Below are 20705 nucleotides of genomic sequence, written 5' to 3'. Positions count from 1 at the left end.
TAAAAGAAGGTTACTCAGCGTTTGGAGACCAAATTCTGTCCTATCTACTTCAAATTATTATCAGGTGATTGATGGCTAGGTCGGGGAGGCAACAGGTACTTATCGACAAGAACAACTGGATAAACTATCGTTAAGTGCAAGATCAAGGATTCTACTGTGAATGTGTATCTACCTAGGTATCTTATGTGTAGCTAGTGCACACTGTAAGATTAACGCAATCGTCTTCTGCACATCGCGTAATTTTCGATCCCAACCTACCTTCTAGTAGGAGGTTTTAGGAGGCCTGGGAAGGTCTAGCCTAGCGACATGGCTGGTTGAGCGTGGAGCAAGGAGTTTGACGTTCCTCTCCCGCAGCGCTGGGTTAAATGAAGAAAGCAAGGCCATCTTCAAGGAGTTCGAATCCATGGGGTGCTCCATTGCTGCCGTTGCAGGCCGGGTAGACAGTATGCAAAACATCAAGAGGGCAATTGCCGTATCCAATGCGCCCATCAAGGGCGTCTTCCAACTGGCAATGGCATGGCCCTAAAGATGAGTATTGCCCTCCTGCCTTGTTGCCTATTTCACTCATCGCCATGCTGATTTGGCCTTAGGATGCCCCTAGTATGATCGACATGAAATGGCCTGAGTGGGAAGCGGCCAGCAAGCCAAAAGATAGACGGTACCTGGAACCTTCACAAAACCTTCTCGGGGCAATCTCTGCGGGACTTCTTCTGGCTTGCCAGCTCTCTCGTCAAGAGTCGTCGACCAACTGGGCCAAGGCGTCTACAAGTGGACCCGGCGAATACGTTTCTCGAAGCTTTCTGCCAACACTACCACAGCCTTGGCTTGCCAACCTCCGTTCTCAACATTTGCCCTATCGGTGGCGTATGTTTCGGCGCATAGAACCCTATCCTAAAAGGAACATGAAGACTCCGGGTCTCTACTCCTCAGCGAACGGGAATTCCTCGATTATGTCAAACAAATCGACTCTCGTTTCTACACCAGTTGCGAACCCATCTGCTCCACAACTAGTGTGGATGTAAAGAGAGCATGAGCGTGAACAGAGTATGGGAGGTTGATTTGATTTGATTTGATTTGATTTGATTGATTGATTGATTTGATCCATTAGGGCTATCTGGCTATGAGCCTCACTCGAGGTGGGACAGCTGACTAATTTACATTGCATCTTGACATTCCCCGCTCAGTTCGACCCTCAATCAAAAGTCATGCCCTGTGTGATCTTGTCACATCTCATGCAACAAAAGAAATATGGGAAAATATATGTGGGAGGGAGGCACTAGTCTTCCGGTCGGTAGGCCAATCTACCCGTTTCTTTGCAGTACCGTACAACTGCCTTAATCAGAGCTTTGTTGGGATGCCATTTATGTTTATCCCCGTCTGTTTCTCTCTTGTTCCATCCTCCTAGCAAGTAGGACAGGTCACCCCATCTTTTCTCCGCCACTGTGATCATTTCTTGCCGTTGAAGTATCCATCTAGTGAAGCAAGAAGTGTCGGGTTGTTTCCACTGCTTCACCACACTCGCATTCCGCTGTTGTGAGTTGTCGGATCCTTGACAAGTAGAGATTAAGTCGGTTATCTGTATGGGAGGTTGACCTAGTGAGCGGATCACCTGGAAGGGTGTCTAGTCACCTGACTCATCCCACTTCACCCTACCTGATTTTTGTAGCTACGGTTTACCCTACCTAACCAATATCCCGCATCAATGGACGAGATAAATAAACTGTTCAACAAGTGACAAACTTCCCTAATACTCTGGGGAGCTTCTGTCGACATACCTTGTCATTGGGGCTTGCAGCGGCCAACCCAGCGAGGCCTGGTGAGCTACAGAATACCCCGTCAGGTATCAGTACCCGATTGCAGCACGTCGTATTGCCAAGAACGATCGCCTCCACGAACAGGTTGGAATCCCCTAAGCTGCAGACGGAGGTTTCCACCATTTGTAAATGCCTCGAGTCATGCGAGACTGCCTTCGATTGTTCGATAGTAGGTTGGTCGCATCGCATTCATGTCCCGTGGATGTCGATGACGTCATCTAGAAAAAAAATCGATATTAGCTGCTACTACCTAGACAGCTAGGTGATGATTTTCGCCATGATATCTAACCTCCCGCGTGGCGACGACGATGTCAACCTTGCAAAGCGCCTCCTAAGCCAGTACAGGCTTAGGCTGCTTGGCCGATTCTTGACCTCCACTAGGTGCCACGCGCTGGCCATCGAGCTACATACTGCGCAGTAGATGGCTTGAGCGACCATAGGTCGATTGGGGCAGATGCGGGCTGCAAGATTCTGCAGGACAGGTGTGCGCCAGGGGTGGTAGCACTGAACATCCGACCTCGTTAATATGAGCAAGGTTTCGAATCCCTAGAGCTGCAACGGATTGTATTCGATGAAAAAAAAAAAAAAAACCTCTAAGGCTTTAACAATACTGCTATACTGCTATAGACGGACGGATATTAAGCGTTTAGATTAATTATGAGCTTACAGGTCTGTCAGTGGGACACGGAAGGGTGAAAACGCCTCCATGCATGCTCACGCCTCAACGTGCCGCCTTCTCCACACGGGCGGCAGCCGGGGACATGCTACTCAGTTCCACTGCGGAGTCGGGGGAGCCTTAAGAGCCTGTCAAGACTCGACAGCCAAGAGAGTCAAGAGCACCCAATAACAACTGTCATCTCGGTCCAGTTGACCTCGACACGAGATGGTTTGATTAGCGGTGGCTCGAGGCAAAGGGCTGGGCTGAGAAGGTCGTCGCACGGCGTCAGATCTGTGAGCCCACGAGCGGCGGGAAGGACGCTTTTAGTCTCGCGTCGATTTTCGTCCTAAGTGTTAGTCCAGTCCTCCGTACTCCATCCCTAAACCGCGAGATGGAAATGCGATGGCGAGAGATCGTGGCAGCGACATGTCAAGCGGCCAATTGATGATATATCTAGACATGGAGAAAGCTTCGAGAAGGCTTCGACATGCGCTGCTTCCCATCTTCTCCATTCAAAAAGTGCGCATTTGGGGTGACCTCAACAGTCTAGCGAATTTTAGGCTGCGAGCACGTCATCTCTGGAGACTGGATCAGCACACGCAGAGTTTGCGACCTTTCTGTTTCCAGCCAGCGTTCCTGGGTTGCAGATGGCGGAGTCATGTAGCTGTACCTAAGTTTATATATCTCATCTTGGACGTCCTCTTTATTTAGCCTTTTTCCCTTCTCCCACAGCTGGTCTCTTTTTTCTCACTCTACCTTCTTCAATCCTCTTATTCACTCCCTTTTGCTTCCTCTTCCCATCGCACGAGCCCTCAATTGAGATCAGCCCGGTCAGTTGTCTGGTTAAACTTTACGTCCCGCTGCTCAGCTACCACAAGTCGGCCTGGGCGCACCTAAATACCAGTCCGATCTCCATAAGTACTTGATACATCGCTTCAAGTTGCTGCAAATCCCCGCCCGGCCATGCTCTAGATCTCTCTCGTGTGCCACAAGATCTAGACAAGTCAGAACACGCGAGCGGTACATGCATTCGAAGGTCTTCAATTTCAAGCCTCTGTCTTTGTCTCTAGGTTTCCTGCGTAAGGGGACCGTCCGTTCGATCAAATGGCGTTGAAGAACAAATCCGATGTGACCGTCCGGCCGACGGACAACGGTGATTCTACCTCGGTTTCCGACAACAGTCGCAATGATCCAGCCAACCCTAAGGGGGACTATGATATCGAACGCCAACAGTCCCTGAAGAGAGGTATCCGTTCTGGTTCCGAATCGATCGACAAGGCAAGCGTCGGTAGGCAGATCGAACTCGAAGCTGAGAATGCCATCAAGTACAGAACCTGCAGCTGGCAAAAGGTTCGTTCTTTAACTTTGACCCCTAGAGCAGATGTGATCAGGCTGCCCTGTTTCCCGCGCGATCCACCCGTGAGGATTTACATTCTGAGACAAGTATATCTCTAGACTGCCGCGCTCCTTTTTTCGGAGTATATCTGCCTGGCGATCATGTCATTCCCGTGGTCATACTCGATTCTGGGCCTCGTCCCGGGTCTGATCTTGACCGTCGTCGTGGCGGGAATAGTGCTCTATACGTCACTCATCATTTGGTATGTTTTCTTTTAGCCGGGCGTTCCTGCCTAACAAACAATGCTGACTTGAGCTAGGCGATTCTGCTTGCGCCATCCCGAAGTTCGAGATGTGTGTGACATCGGCCAGTATTTGTTCTGGGATTCCAAGATCGCCTGGTATGGGACTGCCGTAATGTTCCTGCTGAACAACACCTTCATTCAAGTATACACCCCCATGAAAATAATATTTCCTAGCAGCAAGTCCTAATGTCTCCTCAGGGCTTGCATTGCTTGGTCGGTGCCTCGTACCTCAACACGATGACAAACCATGCGACCTGCACCATCGTGTGGTCTGCTGTGACTGCAGTCATATCTCTGATCTTCTCGCTTCCACGGACGTTCAATACGCTCTCCAAGGTCGCGACATTCTCTGCGCTTTTCACCTTCGTGTCGGTTCTGCTTGCCACTATCTTCTCGGCGGTTGAACCGCATCCTGCCAGTTACAATCCCGACCCCAACCATATGACCCCGTCCGGCAAAAAACTTGGAGGCGAACCGATCGTCCTTGCCATCCCTGCGGCGGGGACGACCTTCGTATCAGGAATGGGAGCTTTCCTCAACATTAGCTACACCTTTATTGGCCAGATCACGCTGCCCAGTTTCATCGCGGAAATGAAGGAGCCAAAGGACTTCTGGAAATCTGTCACTGCAGTCACCGTCGCGGAGATAATCGTATTCAGCATCGTTGGTTCAATCATCTATGCGTACACCGGTAACCAGTACATGACTGCTCCGGCGTTTGGCTCGATTGCGAACGAAGTTTACAAGAAGATATCCTTCTCGTTCATGATCCCGACTTTGATCTTCCTTGGAGTGCTGTACGCATCTGTCTCCGCTCGCTTCATTTTCTTCCGTATCTTCGAGGGTACACGCCACAAGAGCAACCACACCGTTGTCGGGTGGGCTTCATGGGCTGGCATCCTGACCGTTCTCTGGATACTGGCATTCATCATTGCGGAAGTCATCCCATTCTTCTCCGATCTCCTGTCGATCATGAGCTCCCTCTTCGACTCGTTTTTCGGCTTCATATTCTGGGGCGTTGCCTATATGCGAATGCGGCATGCCGATTACGGACCCAGCTTTTATAAGAAACGCGGCATCAGAGGCTGGATCGGTTTCATTGCGAACATTATTATCATCTTGATTGGCTTATATTTCTTGGGACCGGGCACCTATGTAAGTTCAAATGCGTCCCCTGCACAATGTGAACAGCGACTTATAATATCATTCTAGGCCTCTATTGAAAGTGTTGTCCTGAGCTACCAAGCTGGTGACGTGGGGCGCCCCTTCTCCTGCGCGAGTAATGGATTGTAACGGACCTGTTGTAATTTGTCATCTGCATCACAGTCGCCAATTCAACAGGCACCTGTGCAATTTCCAAAGAGCCATCGGTGATGGATATCTCTTGAGAAATATTCTATTTTTTCGGCACTTTGCTTACCTAAAAAGGAAATAATAGAAAAAACCCCCACGGGAAGGCTTTATGTAGCTGGATTACATTGCTTGTCTCAAAAAGTTCTGATTCTTGTATCTTGCTTGATTGTATCAATGGACTTATTATCGTGTCGTAAACAGAACGGTTCAAGAATCAGGATTAATACTCCGTAGATCCCCGCGGAGATGCGTCAGTGGTTCGGGCAACCCTATCTCCACGTGACTTTTCCGTTATCAACGCCGCGGTGCCCGCCCTCCGCAGCTCATTCTCGACCGAGACCCTCTCCACGATCATTATTTTGCAACAATCATCCGTCTCCTCGAGAAAAATATCAAAAAGAGCCATGAAGTCCCTAAGAAGAGGTACGAACCTCCTTGGGTTGAGGTCAACATACCCCAGATCCTTCTCCGTGACCGCCAATGGCTCCCCGCTGAGCTCTGTGGTCCGGAGACAGCTCCCCTCCAGCGGAGCTAATTCCCTGCCCATTCGACCACTCGCAAACAGAACCCCGATCCTCTTTCAACAGAATAATGTTGCAAGAAGAAATGCAACTACTGCTACCGCGTCCGGAGTCGAGTTGAAGCGGACCCAGCTGTACAATCTCCATGTCGATCGGGGCGCGAAGATGGTCCCCTTCGCGGGGTTCTCAATGCCACTGCAGTATAGCGACCTGAGCCACGTCGAGAGCCACAACTGGACCAGAGAGAAAGCCAGCTTGTTCGATGTGAGCCATATGTGAGTTCTATCCTTCATTGCCAATGTAAAATACATAGACCTAATATAGAATTTCAACTAATAATTTATATGATATCAGGGTCCAGCACCACCTCTCCGGCCCCGGTGCCTCGCAACTCCTGATGAAAGTGACACCTTCGTCTCTCGACAAGCTGCCCGAAAACCACTCCACCCTATCTTGCCTCCTCGAGGATGGCACCGGTGGCATCGTCGACGACACCGTCATCACCCGTCTGGGTCCCGACTCCTTCTACTTCGTCACCAATGCCGGCCGGCGACAAGATGACCTCGCCTTCCTGACCAAGGAAATTGACGAATACAAAGCCCAGCATGGTGCGGACAGCATCACCTGGGAGGTCCTCGACAACCGGGCCCTGCTGGCCCTGCAGGGCCCACAGGCCGCGTCGGTCCTGCAGTCCTACATCCACATGGACGAAGCCGGCGAGACTTCGATCGACACGGACCTCAGCACGCTCTACTTCGGCCAGTGCCGCTCCCTGCGTCTCACCCTTCCCGACGGGCAACCGACTCCAAGCCGTCTCCTGATCTCCCGCACGGGATACACAGGTGAAGATGGCTTCGAGATCTCCATCCCGACAGATGTCTCCCCCACGCTCCCAAGGCAAGTTGCGGAACTCCTTCTCTCCAACCCCGAACAAGTCCGTCTCGCAGGCCTCGCAGCCCGCGACTCCCTCCGCCTCGAGGCGGGAATGTGTCTGTACGGTCAGGACATCACGACCTCTCACACCCCGCCCATGGCCTCATTGGGTTGGATCGTCGGCAAAGACCGCCGCGACCCGGAGGCCGCACCCGAGCGGACCAAATTCAATGGCTCGTCCATCATCCTGCCCCAGCTGGCCTCACCGGGAAAACTCCTCCCACAGCGCCGGGTCGGGTTGACAATCGAGAAGGGCGCCCCCGCGCGCGAGGGCGCGTTGATCGTTGACCTTGCGGACCCAAGCGGCAAGACACAGATCGGGGTCGTCACTTCGGGACTGCCGAGCCCCTCGTTGGGAGGGACGAATATTGCGATGGGGTACATCAAGACGGGCTTCCACAAGAAGGGGACCGAGGTGGGTGTGCTTGTCCGGAACCGGTTGCGTAAGGCAACGGTGTCGGCGATGCCGTGGGTGGAGAATAAGTTCTATCGGAAGAAGTAATCTCTCACAGTCAGTCTCGAGTCAATGAAACTATTGACTTGATTTGACTTGACCCGGATCGGATTGATGACTTTCGTCTTACGAGGTGGCTGTTTTATTATTGATATTCTGATTTACCGGTCCATGTTATTGTCCGTGATCTTTTTTTTCCCAATGTTCTTACTCTCGGGCTATCATTCTATTATTGTTGTTACTTCACACGATATGACTTAACGTTAAGCCACAAAGCAAGCAGGCACATTCAACATCATGGCAAAATTGCTACTAAAAAAGAGGAAAGAATAGAAAAGTAACTAACCTAAAATGAAATTTCCAGATAAAACAAGAATAGAATCAAAAAAGGCAACTCTACTTAGGACATATGCAATGATGTTCGTGGTATACGAGACTGAGAGTGATCACCCACCGAAGATGGATGTGATGGCCCGATCGTCTGATGGTAAGTATTCGAAGTCTACTTTCGATACTCCTGATTCCATTCCCCTTAGAGATGCATAGGGAGAAATGACACCGCAGTAAGATGCATCCGCGAAACCCGATACAACCGTGATAGGGCTCCGGCAATAGTTACCTGTATTGATGCGTCAGCAATGCGCCTGCAACATAACCAAAGATGATGGAGGTCTTCGGTTCCCCTATCTTCCTGTGTACTACTATACGGATGTCAACCTCAAAACGGGCTCAGGGTACTACTACTATAGTGACGATACTTCCGCAAGAACGCAGTCCCCCTGACGTGATAGGAAGCTTCATCAGCAAATGTTGGGCTCCGTCTGTTCACATGCTGCGACCCAGGTTTGGGGACCCAGCAGACCGTATGTCGCCCCGGCTCAGGCTGTTGTCCCACGGAATCGAAGACGAATGTCTCGAGTCGATCCTGCCAGAATGGAGTAAGCTTCGCCACGGGAGTTGTATTCTCAGCGCTTAACCTTCCCGTTATCCATGTTCAGTAAACCAGAGACCTTATTTGACCCTATGACAACTACATCCAACATTGAGTCTTTGAATACCTAGGTTCCTCAGAGTCCCTGTGGTACACCACGATACTTTGGGAGTAAACTGATAAAGAACTTGTATCCTATTATCGATTTATGAATACAAAATGTGAAAATCAAGCTATGAATAGAAACAAGGAAACCGTGGCCCTCATATCATCAAAAGGCCCTAATACACCGTGAACTAGCCTAACCAACCGCCGAATGTCCCATTCCGTTTTTAACCCACCGCCCTATCTATTCCAAACAACCTATATGGACATATCGAATCTATCCTGTATAAAACGCCAACTGAAATGAAAAGCTAATACCAGGAAGAGTAGAAAACATACGAGGGTTTAGATAAAGGTTACAGCCTGCGAATGCCGACTCTAGGCTTTGGTTTCCCAGAAGTGGCCGAGGAAACTTTGCGTGTACCCGTAACGGGTTTCGAGGCTTTCCGATTTGACTGTACTGTCGCTGACGGGGCTGGAGAGATGGTATGCAACGCAGTTGAAGAACCGCTAATCGTTGCCTTCACCGCACCTTCTCTTTCTTTTGATGTCGTCGAGGATCCGTAATTCTCTTTTCCGTCACCATTGCTCTCATCGCCATCTTCGTAGATCTGATGTTGCGATTCACGTCCCTTCAGAGAGCCAGTACAGTCCATTGAATCCTGAGTGTTATTCATGTTGTCATCTTCCCGTATCCGGCTGGATGCATTGGCCCCTTTTCTTAGCTCCAACAACTTCTGTGATTTTTTCTGTGGACTTGACGACCGCTGCTGGGATACATTCCCGGCGTTTGCAGCAATATTCTTCTCCGAGGCTGTCATCCCATGAGACTCATCATCACCCGCATCATCCATGACCGTGTCCGGGTCAAGAGAAGTTGCGAGCACCGACAATGGCCTTTTCCCGAGGACATTTTTCCTTGGGCTTGGTGGAGCAATCACGACTGGACAGATGGAGAGAGAAGGGTCATTTTCCTTGGACGCGCTGGCTGGATCGTCATTCTCATCATCCGAAACATCCATATTCAGATCCTGCTCCTCCGGTCCCTGCTCAGCGTTTGAGCTGTCGGCTACTTGGTTATTCGATGTTTCTCCGGATGTCTGGTTTTTGTTGGTTCTCTTTTTCATGACTACGGTGTGGGTACCCGACGTCTTTCGTACTCCCGCGGGTCGGCGTTCATCCTCTTCGCGGATCACAGTTCCCTCCTCTTCCCCTCTCCGTTTAGCCTCCATTGCTGCCTCTTTCAGGTCATCTGGAATAGGAGCATGTATCGAGGTCATAAGCTTAGCCTGACGGGCGAAGGCCTCATAGTCATCCTGTAGCATAGCGCCAGCCGCAGAGTTCAGGGCAGAATCTGGGTTCGGGTGGATAAGGAGACAAGAGATTGTCTATCAATCAAGGTTAGACTAATCCGCATTCTTCAATCCGCGCTCGTCAAAGTGATATCACAGGCTTTCGTCAACTTTCTAATCACTTACAATCAATACATCTCTCAACGTCAATTTGGGCTCCCAGTCTCTTTTCAGAGTATCAACACACACGGCGCCCGTAGACTCCTCAATATTTGGATGCCATATGCGGGTTCTGAATGACACCTTTGGCGGGCTTTTGGGGTAATCCTCGGGCATCTTAAGATGTAATCGCCACAGACCCTGCGAGTATGGCGTGCCCTGGGGTCCAGTCAACATAACCAAGAGTTGGGTTAGGTCATCGGAACCAGAGGAACCAGGAGGAAAGAAGTAGTTTGGAGGGAGATCGGAGTTGTGGAGGTCGGCATGGTCGGCTGCCAGCCGTCGCAAACCGGAAACCTGCGTAGTAACATTGTTAGGTCTGTTTGCGCATTGACATGTAGCAGTTGCAGTTCCCGTTTAAAACATGATAGCTATACTGAAGAAGTAACAGAGCTCGAAGAGACGTAAACTGTGCGACTCACCATGTTGATGTCTACGAGGTCGGAAAATGAATATGCTTTGAAGTCAAATGCGCCAGGTCGCGATCGTCACGTGTAACAGCTTCGTCCGACCCCGAACACCAAAAAAGCAAAATATACTAAAGACCCTAGGAGGGATCTGTCCCAATGACAGTTTGCGGAAAGAAATATACAGCAGTAAGTGGTTGGAAAGAACTCCAGATGCGGAGGTTGCCCCGGAGGGAGATCTGCGCCGTTTATTTTGGTTGACGTGACCGCCGCCGCTAGGCTCGATGCGGATATAAACAACGCGACCTCACTCGACGGGTCGGTCAGGTGACACGCGCTCTCTTGGCGTCAGTTCTCCCGCTGGCATGCGCTCCCGTAATCATGGAATAAATCCCTATAGTTACCGACCTAGGTAGGTCCGAGTTGATCGTCTTGATCGTCCAACCTACTCCACACATAAGAAATCCAAGAACGACACCGACATTCTCCTTGCAGCATTATTCTTGTTTACCCGTGGGCACTATACACCAACACCTAAGCAAGGAGCTTTACGGAAGATGCAACTGTGTCGATTTGACAAAAATGTTCAAAAATATGAGCTGAGCTATCTACTTGAAGGAGCGCTTCTACTAACCAGATGCCCAAGCTCAAGAATCAAAGGGTATTAGTCATCCTTATGTATGTGCGCCGGTCAAAATGCATTTGCAGGAATCAGAGAAAAAAGCAAAAGTCCACCCTGATGAAAATTCCGTTCTTGCCAAGCGAAATAAAACGATATTAACCTTGACGTTCCATCATTACCGATTCATATGACGAAGATCAGAGAAGCGAGCAATATCAACAAAGAAATGGCTCACATGGAGTGATCTCTTTGACGGCCGGGGAAATTTTGTCATTTAAAGGAAAGCAGCGACGGCAGCACCGGCCAGGCCCAGGCCAAGGCTGAGAGGGCCAGCGGTGGCCAAGGCAGCACCGCCAGTGGAGGTAGACGCAGCGCCAGTTCCCGTGCTAGTCGGTCCAACAACAGTGCGAGACGGGTTTCCAGAACTGAAGGTGCCGGTAGAGTTTCTGCCCTGAGAGCTTCCAGTACCGAAAGGCTTGGCGACAGAGAGGACGGTGGTTGCGCCGCTGCTAGGAACGACAATTGGGGTGGAAAGGCCTGCAGGGATGGAGGCAGCGCCCTGCTGAGAGAGTTGAGGAGTAGGCTGGCCCGTGACGGCACCATAAGAGTTGGTCTGTGTAAGGTAGGGAGTTGCGGGGTTCGTCTGGAGAGAATTGTCAGCATTGGTCCTGGCAGTGAGAATGGTCTATTAATTATTATACTTACCACGGCAGCGCTGGAGCTCTCCTGGCTAGCGAGAGCCAGGGCGGAGAAGGCAACGAGGAAGATGGAACGCATTTTGGTGGATGTATATGCAAACAGAAGTGCTCAGATATGGTCTTCTCGATTAAAGAGCGGTTGCTCCGTGTATAAAAAGTGGTAAGACACAGATGTCAAAGACTGGTATGTGTGATAGCACAAAGTAGCGAGCCAGATAGAAGGATATCCTTCTCTAGACCACAAGAGAGCAACTCGTTGTCTGGGGAAATGCAAGCAGAGGGTGCAGAGAGGTAGGTGGGTGTCCGTTTAAATAAACAGATATCTCTAGCTCTGTGGTCCTGTCTCTCCACCATAACCAGTGTCATGATCGCTCCACATACACCGCAGATTACCTGAAAGGTCCACCGCGAGAGGAGACAGTTTCCGCTCTGTCATCCTGTCTCGGTCTGCTGTTTCTGGCCGGAACGTCGCATTCGCTACTCTTCCATGGCCGCAGCAAGAAGGCATAAGAGCCATGCCCCATAGCCATAGCCTCATCTCCATGACGATTCGTCCACCAATGATCCACGCTGCGGGTGGCGCACTGCTAGACTGCACACTGCGTAATCGTACAAGGCCTCCTCTCCGCGAACAAGCTTTGTTGCCCCAGCTCACGTATTCATCAGCTGTTGTTGAGAGACTACTACTAAGTCTAGTACTGTACTGGCGGCCCTGGCCGCGCGTTCCCTACCACCGGATGTTTTCCTCACTTTCTGACCGTTCTCGCCTAAAGCCTCGGGAAAGGTCCTGCTGCGCTTTCTACTGTACGGGAATAGCAACATCCGGGCTAAAATGCGGCTGGATCGCGTTGTCGTTTGTACTCGATATCAAGAGTCTGGACCAGCTGACTTTGTTGGAGTGACCCACAGACGAGACCCGCGATGCGGTAGTGGCGATGGGTAAACGGCTTCTGTACTCCAGGCTTTCTAAGCAGTCAGGATGATCTGCATCAGCAGGTAGCCTTTTGTACAGTATGGACTACTGCTGTTCTGTACAAAGAAGGCAACGACTGTCAAGACCGGAGCTGTCAGTGCCATACGCCGTTCCCCATCAATATGCAAGTCTCTAATAGTTCTACTGCAGATACCGCTCTGGGAGCGGAGAGTGAGCAAAGCTTTTTACTGGGCACATCATACGGGGCAAACCGCAGTCGCCAAACATTTCTCCATTCCCCAAGATCTTCGCGGGTCTGACCAAGTTTTACCGTGTATTGGCTATGCGCTAAGGAAGTAGGGCATTTCTACAAGGCCTAAAATAGGAAGCTCGGATCATCCGAGTGTTCGAGTCTTTTCACCTATACTACGGCGTCGACCACGTGACTAATGCGGTAGAGGATCGACATACCGCGGGAAAGACTCCAGTATCTACAGTAAAGTGCGGAGTAGCCAAGGTGCTACCACCATGTGGATTATTATGGCGGACAGGGTATGTATGTAGTTCTTCTTGTTAACAAAAGACAGTGTGTGTTTGCCGTTCAATGAACAATTGAAACGGGGAAAAAAAGTGGAGCTCGACAGATGCAGGATGCAAAAATAGCAGCAGGATGAGCGAACATCGGGAAGCAGCGTAACCCTTCTCCAAGGTTCCATCTGCGCGGCCCAAACGGCCACCCATGATGCAGAGTCATGGTGGTGTGCAGACAGATGGAGGCAGTGCGTAGTGGCGCTGAGCTTGTTTCAGATCCCCGAGCATGAGGTTGTTCACATCGGCTGGGACCTCACTATCTTTGGTACTTGTACACGGAACAGTGTTATAATACCTACACGGCAGCCGGGCGCCTGACTCTTGAGCCTTGCCACTAAATCAAAGACTCTCTCCAAGTCTGTTCAAGTCTCGGACGAGTACTGACTACCTACCTAGGTACCTAAGGTGTGATGTGCAGATTTGGTCAGACCTTAGTACATACATGATATCTTGTGTCTTCATGCTCGTCTTTTGCTGCAACACCATACCCACGGGTCACAATATTAAAGTGTCAAGGATCATCTGCTGTTCCATGGGTAGATATGTCTGAAAGTGACGGGCCGGGATTCTCACCACAACGTTACACGGCCGTTGAGACAAAGTTCCAGCTCGGGATCGTCTTGGCATCTTGCGCCTTGGCAGCACAATGCATAGAATCACTCAGGTGAATTTTTTTAGGCCATCCCAAGTTCCCATGCCATGTTTCGCGTTCTCGTTTGCTCGAGCCTTGTCAAAATAGCCATTCAGGGCCAGATTACCTAAGTATGATGTGAGACAAGGAAAGACTTGCCTTTGCATGATCCACCGTTTCTATATATGTCTTGATAATAATATATGTTTTTTTCGCTTGAAATTGAGTTAGGGAGAAATCGGCACCGTATGTCAACCGTCTGCACTCCAATGTTTAGCCATGTCTTTTGTTTGTAGCAGTTGAGTCTGTATGCTTCGGTACCAGTTCAATCCGGCGTTTGAGATGTGTTTCTAGAATATAGATCGAATAACGATAACGGCCGGCCTTACTAGGTTTTGGTCCAGACCATTTCAGGGGAAGCATGGGTAGTCACGAGCATCTCAACATGGGAATGGAGCTTCCAGGCTCGCTCCCTTCAAGGACCCAGGTACCTCATATCCTTGACTTCTGAAAGCAGGGCAGTATGAGTACCATGAAGAGAGTGCTTAATTGATATCTACAAATCCATCTAATGACGTCTTTGACCTGATCATCTCTCGCGATCAGGGGAATGAATATAAAGGCATTAAGGCAGCTGCTAGCATATATTAAGAGTACAACTTAGGTACGAAAACACCAACGTATATAAATCCGAGTACACTCAGCCTTCGCATCACTCGTCTGCGCATAAAAGCACTTCCCGGACCCCTTGATGGGCGATAATAATAGTAATGAATATCTGGTATATTTCGGATTTGCACCTCCCCTGAAAGTGTTCAGAAGCCACTCACCCAGTGGAGTGGGTGGCGACGACTCGGGTGGCGTGTCTAGAACGCCACGGGTCTCTCTATCCCTAAACCTTGGAATCATCATGAAACTGAGCCACACTGCTGGGTGTATTACGGAGTACTCCGTGAAAGATGACCATATTGAGATGTCTTGTGAATCTTTGAGTTTCTCGAGCCTTGTCAAGCTGATTCAGGATCGAAACTATGCATGACCTTCTGTGGAATACGAGGCTCTAATTGTCAACGAAGACTTGCGACTGCTTTCGAAGAATTAGACTGTTCGCCACATGGTGAAGTACCTTTTGACCTGGTTAGACTTGAGATTGCACCGCCTCATTGTATATTTCCCAGCCAGAGCCAGCGGTCAGTAGAGTAACCTATTGTTTCTCATTGCTCTCATGTCTTCAAACCATAGTCGTTCCTGAAGCTCCTAGGTGAACCCACACCGCTTCTCGAATTGTAGGACTGTTGGTCTGGTCCTGATAACTGGCCTTAGAAGTCGCACAGAGTCATTGTGATGTTCTAGAGGTTACCACCTGGAGCATGACTCGAATTGATATTGACTTCACAGAATATATGCAGCTATGCAACTTCAACCGCAGTAGATTACGTACTACTACTAAACTGAGTTATTAGGCCGAGCTGCTGTTCTAATTATACATACGAAGGAAGGCTCGACAAATTTCCGAAACCGCATCAATAATAATTGTGATCATTTCGTAACCGCATCCTGATTGCGTACCCAGTCCGCGAATTCCTTTCGCTTCGCCTGGAGAGAAGAGCACTGTCAGCCTCAAATTCACTTCACCAACAGGGGCTCGCCATTATTTATTTATTTCCATTCCAACGGGGTGGAATCACTCACCCTAATGTCCCAAAACCCATACCTCTCCTCCAATCCCCGATACGGATTCCTCGCTCCGCCCTCCTTCTCGATCTCTCCCGCCCACACGCTCCAGCTGATCGGCTTCAGTCGCTCAGCGCCAAGAACGAGACCGAATGAGACAAGCAGGAGAGCAACCAGTGTCTCAACGGTGATGTCGGGCGGAAGCGCAGCGTTGGGGGAGGAGGTTAGAGATCGAGCGTTGCTGTAGAGGCTGGAGTGCTCGTGCGCGGAGTAGCCCCTGTGCGTGAGTGACAGTCAGTCCTGTTGATCTTCTGATTCGGGAAGTTCTGGACGGAAAAGAGGAAAACTCACGCATGAGCCAGTAGGACCAGCCCGAAAAAGGTGATCAGACGCGAGATAAAGCCCATGGCTACGGGACTGATGCCGGTGGATGTTTCCTCCGTTTGGAGCCCTTTTCTTTCCTTTCTTTGATTTTTATTCCCCGTTTGACAGCGTCTTCGTCAGACAAATAGGTATGGAATGCGTGTCTCGAGGCGGGGGTTAGAGAGTATGCCCTCTACAGTAGCTTGCGTGGTCTGTTGGTCTTTTAACGTGCCGCTCTGCGGCGCGATTACTGGTGCAGCAGCTCCGAGTAACCTGGCGACAGGTGGTTTAGTACGGTTGCGGAGAAAACCCCATTGCGCATCTCAACGTCGCTGCCCGGCCCCGCGTCCATGCGAACAATTGCGAACCCCGCCATTCAGGACCCTACACGGTCAAAGGGGTAGGAATACATCGGCTACGAGGTTCGAAGCAGTCAGACTATTTTCAAGACTGACATAGGATAATCTTTAGATATTTATAGTACTACTGTGCTCGTCGTTGTCCTCGTAAAAAAAATTTGTATTTTCATTCATAAACACGACCGGCATGTACACCTAGGTCGAATCTAGCTAGATAGGAACTCATAACCACTAAAAAGCTAGTTGAGGAGACATCAAATCCATCATGGCACCCATTCTTCAATCATAAAAAAAGAAACATGTCTACAGCTTCTGCATAGCGGCAATATCGGTAGACTGGACGTGGTCCTCATCCTCTTCGATCTGCTGCTGCAGCTCGTCGAGAGAGACCTTCTCGTCCTCAACGACCAGGTTAATCTGCAGCTTCTTAATACCGAAGCCGACAGCAACGAGCTTGGAGGCACCCCAGACGAGACCATCCTTCTCAATAGCACGGACGTTGGCCTCCATCTCCTCAAGGTTGGTCTCATCGTCTAGATAAACAGTCAGCTTCATGCGTTCTACGTTCGGGCGGGTTGGTTGTCGAGGGTGTCTAGCACATACCCCATGGCTTCACCTCCAGGGTGACAAGGGACTTGGCGACAACCTTGGGCTTAGCCTCCTTCTTCTTCTTGTACTCAGCAAGTCTGGCTTCACGCTCCTTAACGGCCTCTGGGTCTTCCTCCTCCTCGTCACTGCCGAAAAGGTCCATGTCGTCGTCATCATCGGCAGGCTTGTCCTTGGGGTTGGTGGGCAGCTCAGTGGTCTCTGGGCCGTAGGCAGTGTAGGCCTTAGCGGGGTCACCAGGGAGGGTGGAGAACTCAGACTCGTACGAAGCGATGTGCTTGTACCAGCGGGCGAGATGGGGGTACTTCTCAGCGTCGGGGGCGCTGGAGATGGCCTTGTAGGTCACAACATCGGCCTGGGAAGGGGCATGGCTAGGTGCCGATCAGCTACTACGTCCTTCTCTTCTTTTCACTGCGGCTTTTGCAAGGTGGCAACAAGGGGTGGGAGGGGCATAATCAGAAACGCGATTTCTCGCAATTTTGTGTAGTCATGCAGCGGTGTCTTAAGCCGCCTCATAAACACGGACCAATTTGTTTTCATCATATTATGAAATGGAAAGGCAGGAACATGAAGGGTTCTTGGGACTCTTGGAGGGAAGAAAATTTTCAATACTTACCCCACAATGTAGCTCCTGGATTCCAGGAAGTTGTTGGCAACTGCGGAAGAAAATGGTCAGTCCAACTCTTAAAGGACATTACAAGAGTAGGAGGCTCACCGGTAAGGCCAGCTTCGGAGGCAAGGTCGGTGAAACCCATGGTGAAGTCTGATGAGGCTAGTATGTGAAATGTAGGAAGGAAAGTGAAGGGTGGGATCAGGGGTTCAGAAGTTTTCTGAGGATCTGAAAATTGGGTTGTGAATTTTTTCAGGCGCGGAGGGGCTATTCACGTGACCGGAGCGGCGGCGGCGTCTAGACTCGGAAAGCTGGAAGCTTCCGCCACTTGAGGTCGAACCTTGGAAGCACTGGGAGCTTTCGAGAATGCTCGGCGCAGTTGATATATACATATTTCTCATGATGCACAGATCTAATCTGAATCTTAGATAGCTTCTTATCTCACCCCTCTCTTAGAGAGCCTTTCTGACAACGCAGGCTCCAACTATGATGCCCGCGAGGTTGCAGATTGGGCGGACTCGCCTGGTCCGTCCCTCGACTCTAGCTTCGCCAAACAGACTAGCTCCTGCGCAGAGACCGCGTCTTTCAGCGACGCTTCAGCCTCGATCTGTCCCGCTTCAAAGAAGTGTCTTCCCACCGATTTCATCCGTTCGTCACTATGCCAACGGTCGACCGCATCCCCCGGGCGGTACGCACCGGATGAACTTGGGAGGAGAACCGGAGAAGCCCGCTTTGGAACAATACGGCGTGGACCTTACTGCGAAGGCAAAGAATGGAAAGCTCGACCCCGTCATCGGAAGAGACGGCGAGATTCACCGGACAATCCAAGTCTTGTCGAGGCGGACGAAGAATAACCCTGTTCTTATAGGGGCCGCTGGTACTGGCAAGACCGCTATCCTGGAGGGTCTGGCGCAAAGGATCGTGCAAGGTGATGTGCCGGAAAGTATCAAGGACAAACGCGTTATTGCCTTGGATCTGGGCTCGCTCATAGCGGGTGCGAAATTCAGAGGCGATTTTGAAGAACGATTGAAGTCGGTCCTGAAGGAGGTTGAAGAAGCGCAAGGCGGCGTGATTCTTTTCATCGATGAGCTCCATACTCTGCTTGGACTGGGCAAGGCAGAAGGCAGCATTGACGCAAGCAATCTTTTGAAGCCAGCTTTATCCAGAGGCGAGCTTCAATGTTGCGGTGCGACTACTTTGAATGAGTACCGCATGATTGAGAAGGACGTCGCGTTGGCCAGACGGTTCCAGCCCATCCAAGTTGGTGAACCTTCTGTGGCAGCTACGATTTCCATTCTGCGAGGCATCAAGGACAAGTACGAAGTTCACCACGGTGTGAGAATCACGGACTCAGCGCTTGTCGCTGCGGCGTCCTATAGCAACCGTTATATCACAGATCGATTCCTACCTGATAAGGCCATTGACTTGGTTGATGAGGCTGCATCCGCCCTCCGTCTGCAGCAGGAATCCAAGCCAGATGTGATCCAGGAATTGGATCGCGAGATTACGACTATCCAGATCGAACTTGAGTCACTCCGGAAAGAGACCGACATCACCAGCAAAGAACGACGAGAGAAACTGCAAGAGAGCCTGAAAGTAAAACAAGAGGAGGTCGGGAAGTTGATGGAAATCTGGAACAAGGAGAAAGAGGAGATTGAGAGTATCAAACGAACGAAGGAAGACCTGGACCGTGCCAGATTCGAACTCGAGCAGGCACAGCGACAGGGCGACTTCGCCAAGGCTGGAGAGCTGAGATACTCTATAATCCCTGGCCTTGAGGCAAAGCTGCCGAAGGACGGAGATGAAGTTAAAACATCCGCAGATGGCCAGACTCTCATTCATGATGCAGTCACTGCTGATGACATCGCGAACGTTGTCTCTCGAAGCACCGGTATTCCTGTCAACAAGCTCATGGCCGGCGAGGTCGAAAAACTGATCCGCATGGAGGATACACTGAGAGAGGCTGTCCGAGGCCAGGATGAAGCTCTTGCAGCAGTTGCCAATGCCGTGCGCATGCAGAGAGCCGGTCTTAGCGGAGAGAATAGGCCGTTGGCATCTTTCATGTTCCTTGGTCCGACCGGTGTGGGAAAGACGGAGCTCTGCAAGAAAATGGCTGGCTTCCTATTCTCCACTGAGTCTGCTGTCGTGAGGTTCGACATGAGCGAATTCCAAGAAAAGCACACTATCAGCCGTCTGATCGGATCTCCAGCGGGTTATGTCGGCTACGATGACGCTGGGCAGTTGACAGAGGCTGTGAGACGAAAGCCGTATGCTGTCCTGTTGTTCGACGAGTTTGAGAAGGCTCACCGCGATATCTCTTCCCTGCTCCTGCAGGTCCTTGACGAAGGATTCCTTACCGATGCTCAAGGCCACAAGGTCGATTTCCGAAACACCCTGATTGTTCTGACATCGAACCTTGGAGCTGATATCTTGGTCGGTGCTGATCCTCTGCACTCTTACAAGAACCAGGGAGATGGCGAAGTCTCCCCTGAAATCAAGAAGGCGGTCATGGACGTGGTCCAGGCCTCGTACCCTCCAGAGTTCCTTAACCGAATCGACGAGTTCATTGTCTTCAACAAACTCTCGAAAGAGGCTCTTAGGGACATTGTCAATATCCGACTGAAGGAGCTACAGTCTAAGCTTGATGATCGCCGAATGACATTGAAGGTTGGCGATGAGATCAAGGATTGGCTCTGTGAGCAGGGCTACGATCCCAAATATGGCGCTCGACCGCTCAACCGACTCATTTCCAAGGAGATTGGCAACAGGCTTGCCGATAAGATCATTCGCGGTGAGGTCACATCCGGACAGACAGCTCGTGTTACATTCAATGCCGACAAGAGTGGTCTTGCGATCGCAACGGAAGCATAAGTGTCACGATATTATAATGCATTAGAGCGTTTGGTTGTACATTATATGATTATAGATGTCTCTTGGTGCATGAATTTGTGAATATCATAGGGTTTGTTCTGGGAGCATTGCATGGTGTTAACTGTGTTTTGGTGTATGTATTGTACAGTAGCTCTTCTCCGCTCAATATGAGCTTGATGCCATAGAGAATAATCTCCATCTCCAATAGATTTTATAACTCACAATCTTTCTGTTAAACCAGACTTCATTATATTTAATACACGTCTAGCTTAAACCCTCAGATGCTACACCTGGGCAGCTCGACCAGCGGCTGGAGCCTGAAGCCGTCCGGGGATATTAGGTAGGTAAAGAAAGTGTGGCCAAACTTGGTTAGGATAGGGTTGCGTATGGACGGAGCTGGGAACCCTAACTGGGACAACCTTCCACTTCAATTCCTCGAT

General features: G+C 50.4%; 7 protein-coding genes across 7 annotated transcripts; 3 read left to right on the top strand and 4 right to left on the bottom strand.

Moving 5' to 3' along the window:
* Nucleotides 1-3576: 3576 nt before the first annotated feature.
* On the top strand, nt 3577-5405 carry VTN00DRAFT_9804 (uncharacterized protein; the record flags this gene model as incomplete). The annotated part of the gene is made up of 5 exons (XM_069436800.1): nt 3577-3822; nt 3928-4070; nt 4128-4254; nt 4311-5267; nt 5325-5405. The coding sequence occupies 5 exons, from the start codon at nt 3577-3579 to the stop codon at nt 5403-5405; spliced, it is 1554 nt and encodes a 517-aa protein (XP_069284403.1).
* Nucleotides 5406-5869: 464 nt separating this feature from the next.
* On the top strand, nt 5870-7421 carry VTN00DRAFT_9803 (uncharacterized protein; the record flags this gene model as incomplete). The annotated part of the gene is made up of 2 exons (XM_069436799.1): nt 5870-6261; nt 6341-7421. The coding sequence occupies 2 exons, from the start codon at nt 5870-5872 to the stop codon at nt 7419-7421; spliced, it is 1473 nt and encodes a 490-aa protein (XP_069284402.1).
* A 1344-nt stretch (nt 7422-8765) lies between these two features.
* On the bottom strand, nt 8766-10345 carry VTN00DRAFT_9802 (uncharacterized protein; the record flags this gene model as incomplete). Its single annotated transcript, XM_069436798.1, has 3 exons — nt 8766-9797; nt 9888-10217; nt 10343-10345. 3 exons carry the CDS (start codon nt 10343-10345, stop codon nt 8766-8768), a joined length of 1365 nt encoding a protein of 454 aa, XP_069284401.1.
* Nucleotides 10346-11223: 878 nt separating this feature from the next.
* Nucleotides 11224-11726, bottom strand: VTN00DRAFT_9801 (uncharacterized protein; the record flags this gene model as incomplete). Its single annotated transcript, XM_069436797.1, has 2 exons — nt 11224-11592; nt 11655-11726. 2 exons carry the CDS (start codon nt 11724-11726, stop codon nt 11224-11226), a joined length of 441 nt encoding a protein of 146 aa, XP_069284400.1.
* Nucleotides 11727-15321: 3595 nt separating this feature from the next.
* On the bottom strand, nt 15322-15863 carry VTN00DRAFT_9800 (uncharacterized protein; the record flags this gene model as incomplete). The annotated part of the gene is made up of 3 exons (XM_069436796.1): nt 15322-15378; nt 15475-15733; nt 15808-15863. 3 exons carry the CDS (start codon nt 15861-15863, stop codon nt 15322-15324), a joined length of 372 nt encoding a protein of 123 aa, XP_069284399.1.
* A 618-nt stretch (nt 15864-16481) lies between these two features.
* VTN00DRAFT_9799 (uncharacterized protein) lies at nt 16482-17539 on the bottom strand (the record flags this gene model as incomplete). Its single annotated transcript, XM_069436793.1, has 4 exons — nt 16482-16711; nt 16782-17155; nt 17401-17440; nt 17500-17539. The coding sequence occupies 4 exons, from the start codon at nt 17537-17539 to the stop codon at nt 16482-16484; spliced, it is 684 nt and encodes a 227-aa protein (XP_069284398.1).
* Nucleotides 17540-17880: 341 nt separating this feature from the next.
* Nucleotides 17881-20265, top strand: VTN00DRAFT_9798 (uncharacterized protein; the record flags this gene model as incomplete). Its single annotated transcript, XM_069436792.1, has 1 exon — nt 17881-20265. One exon carries the CDS (start codon nt 17881-17883, stop codon nt 20263-20265), a length of 2385 nt encoding a protein of 794 aa, XP_069284397.1.
* Between the last annotated feature and the right edge of the window lie 440 nt (nt 20266-20705).

The sequence above is a fragment of the Thermoascus crustaceus genome (assembly GCF_041956765.1).
Source record: "Thermoascus crustaceus strain CBS 181.67 unplaced genomic scaffold VTN00scaffold_8, whole genome shotgun sequence".
Lineage (NCBI taxonomy): Eukaryota > Fungi > Ascomycota > Eurotiomycetes > Eurotiales > Thermoascaceae > Thermoascus > Thermoascus crustaceus.
Note: the sequence above shows the minus strand (reverse complement) of the source record. Positions and strands in the feature narration are given on the sequence as shown.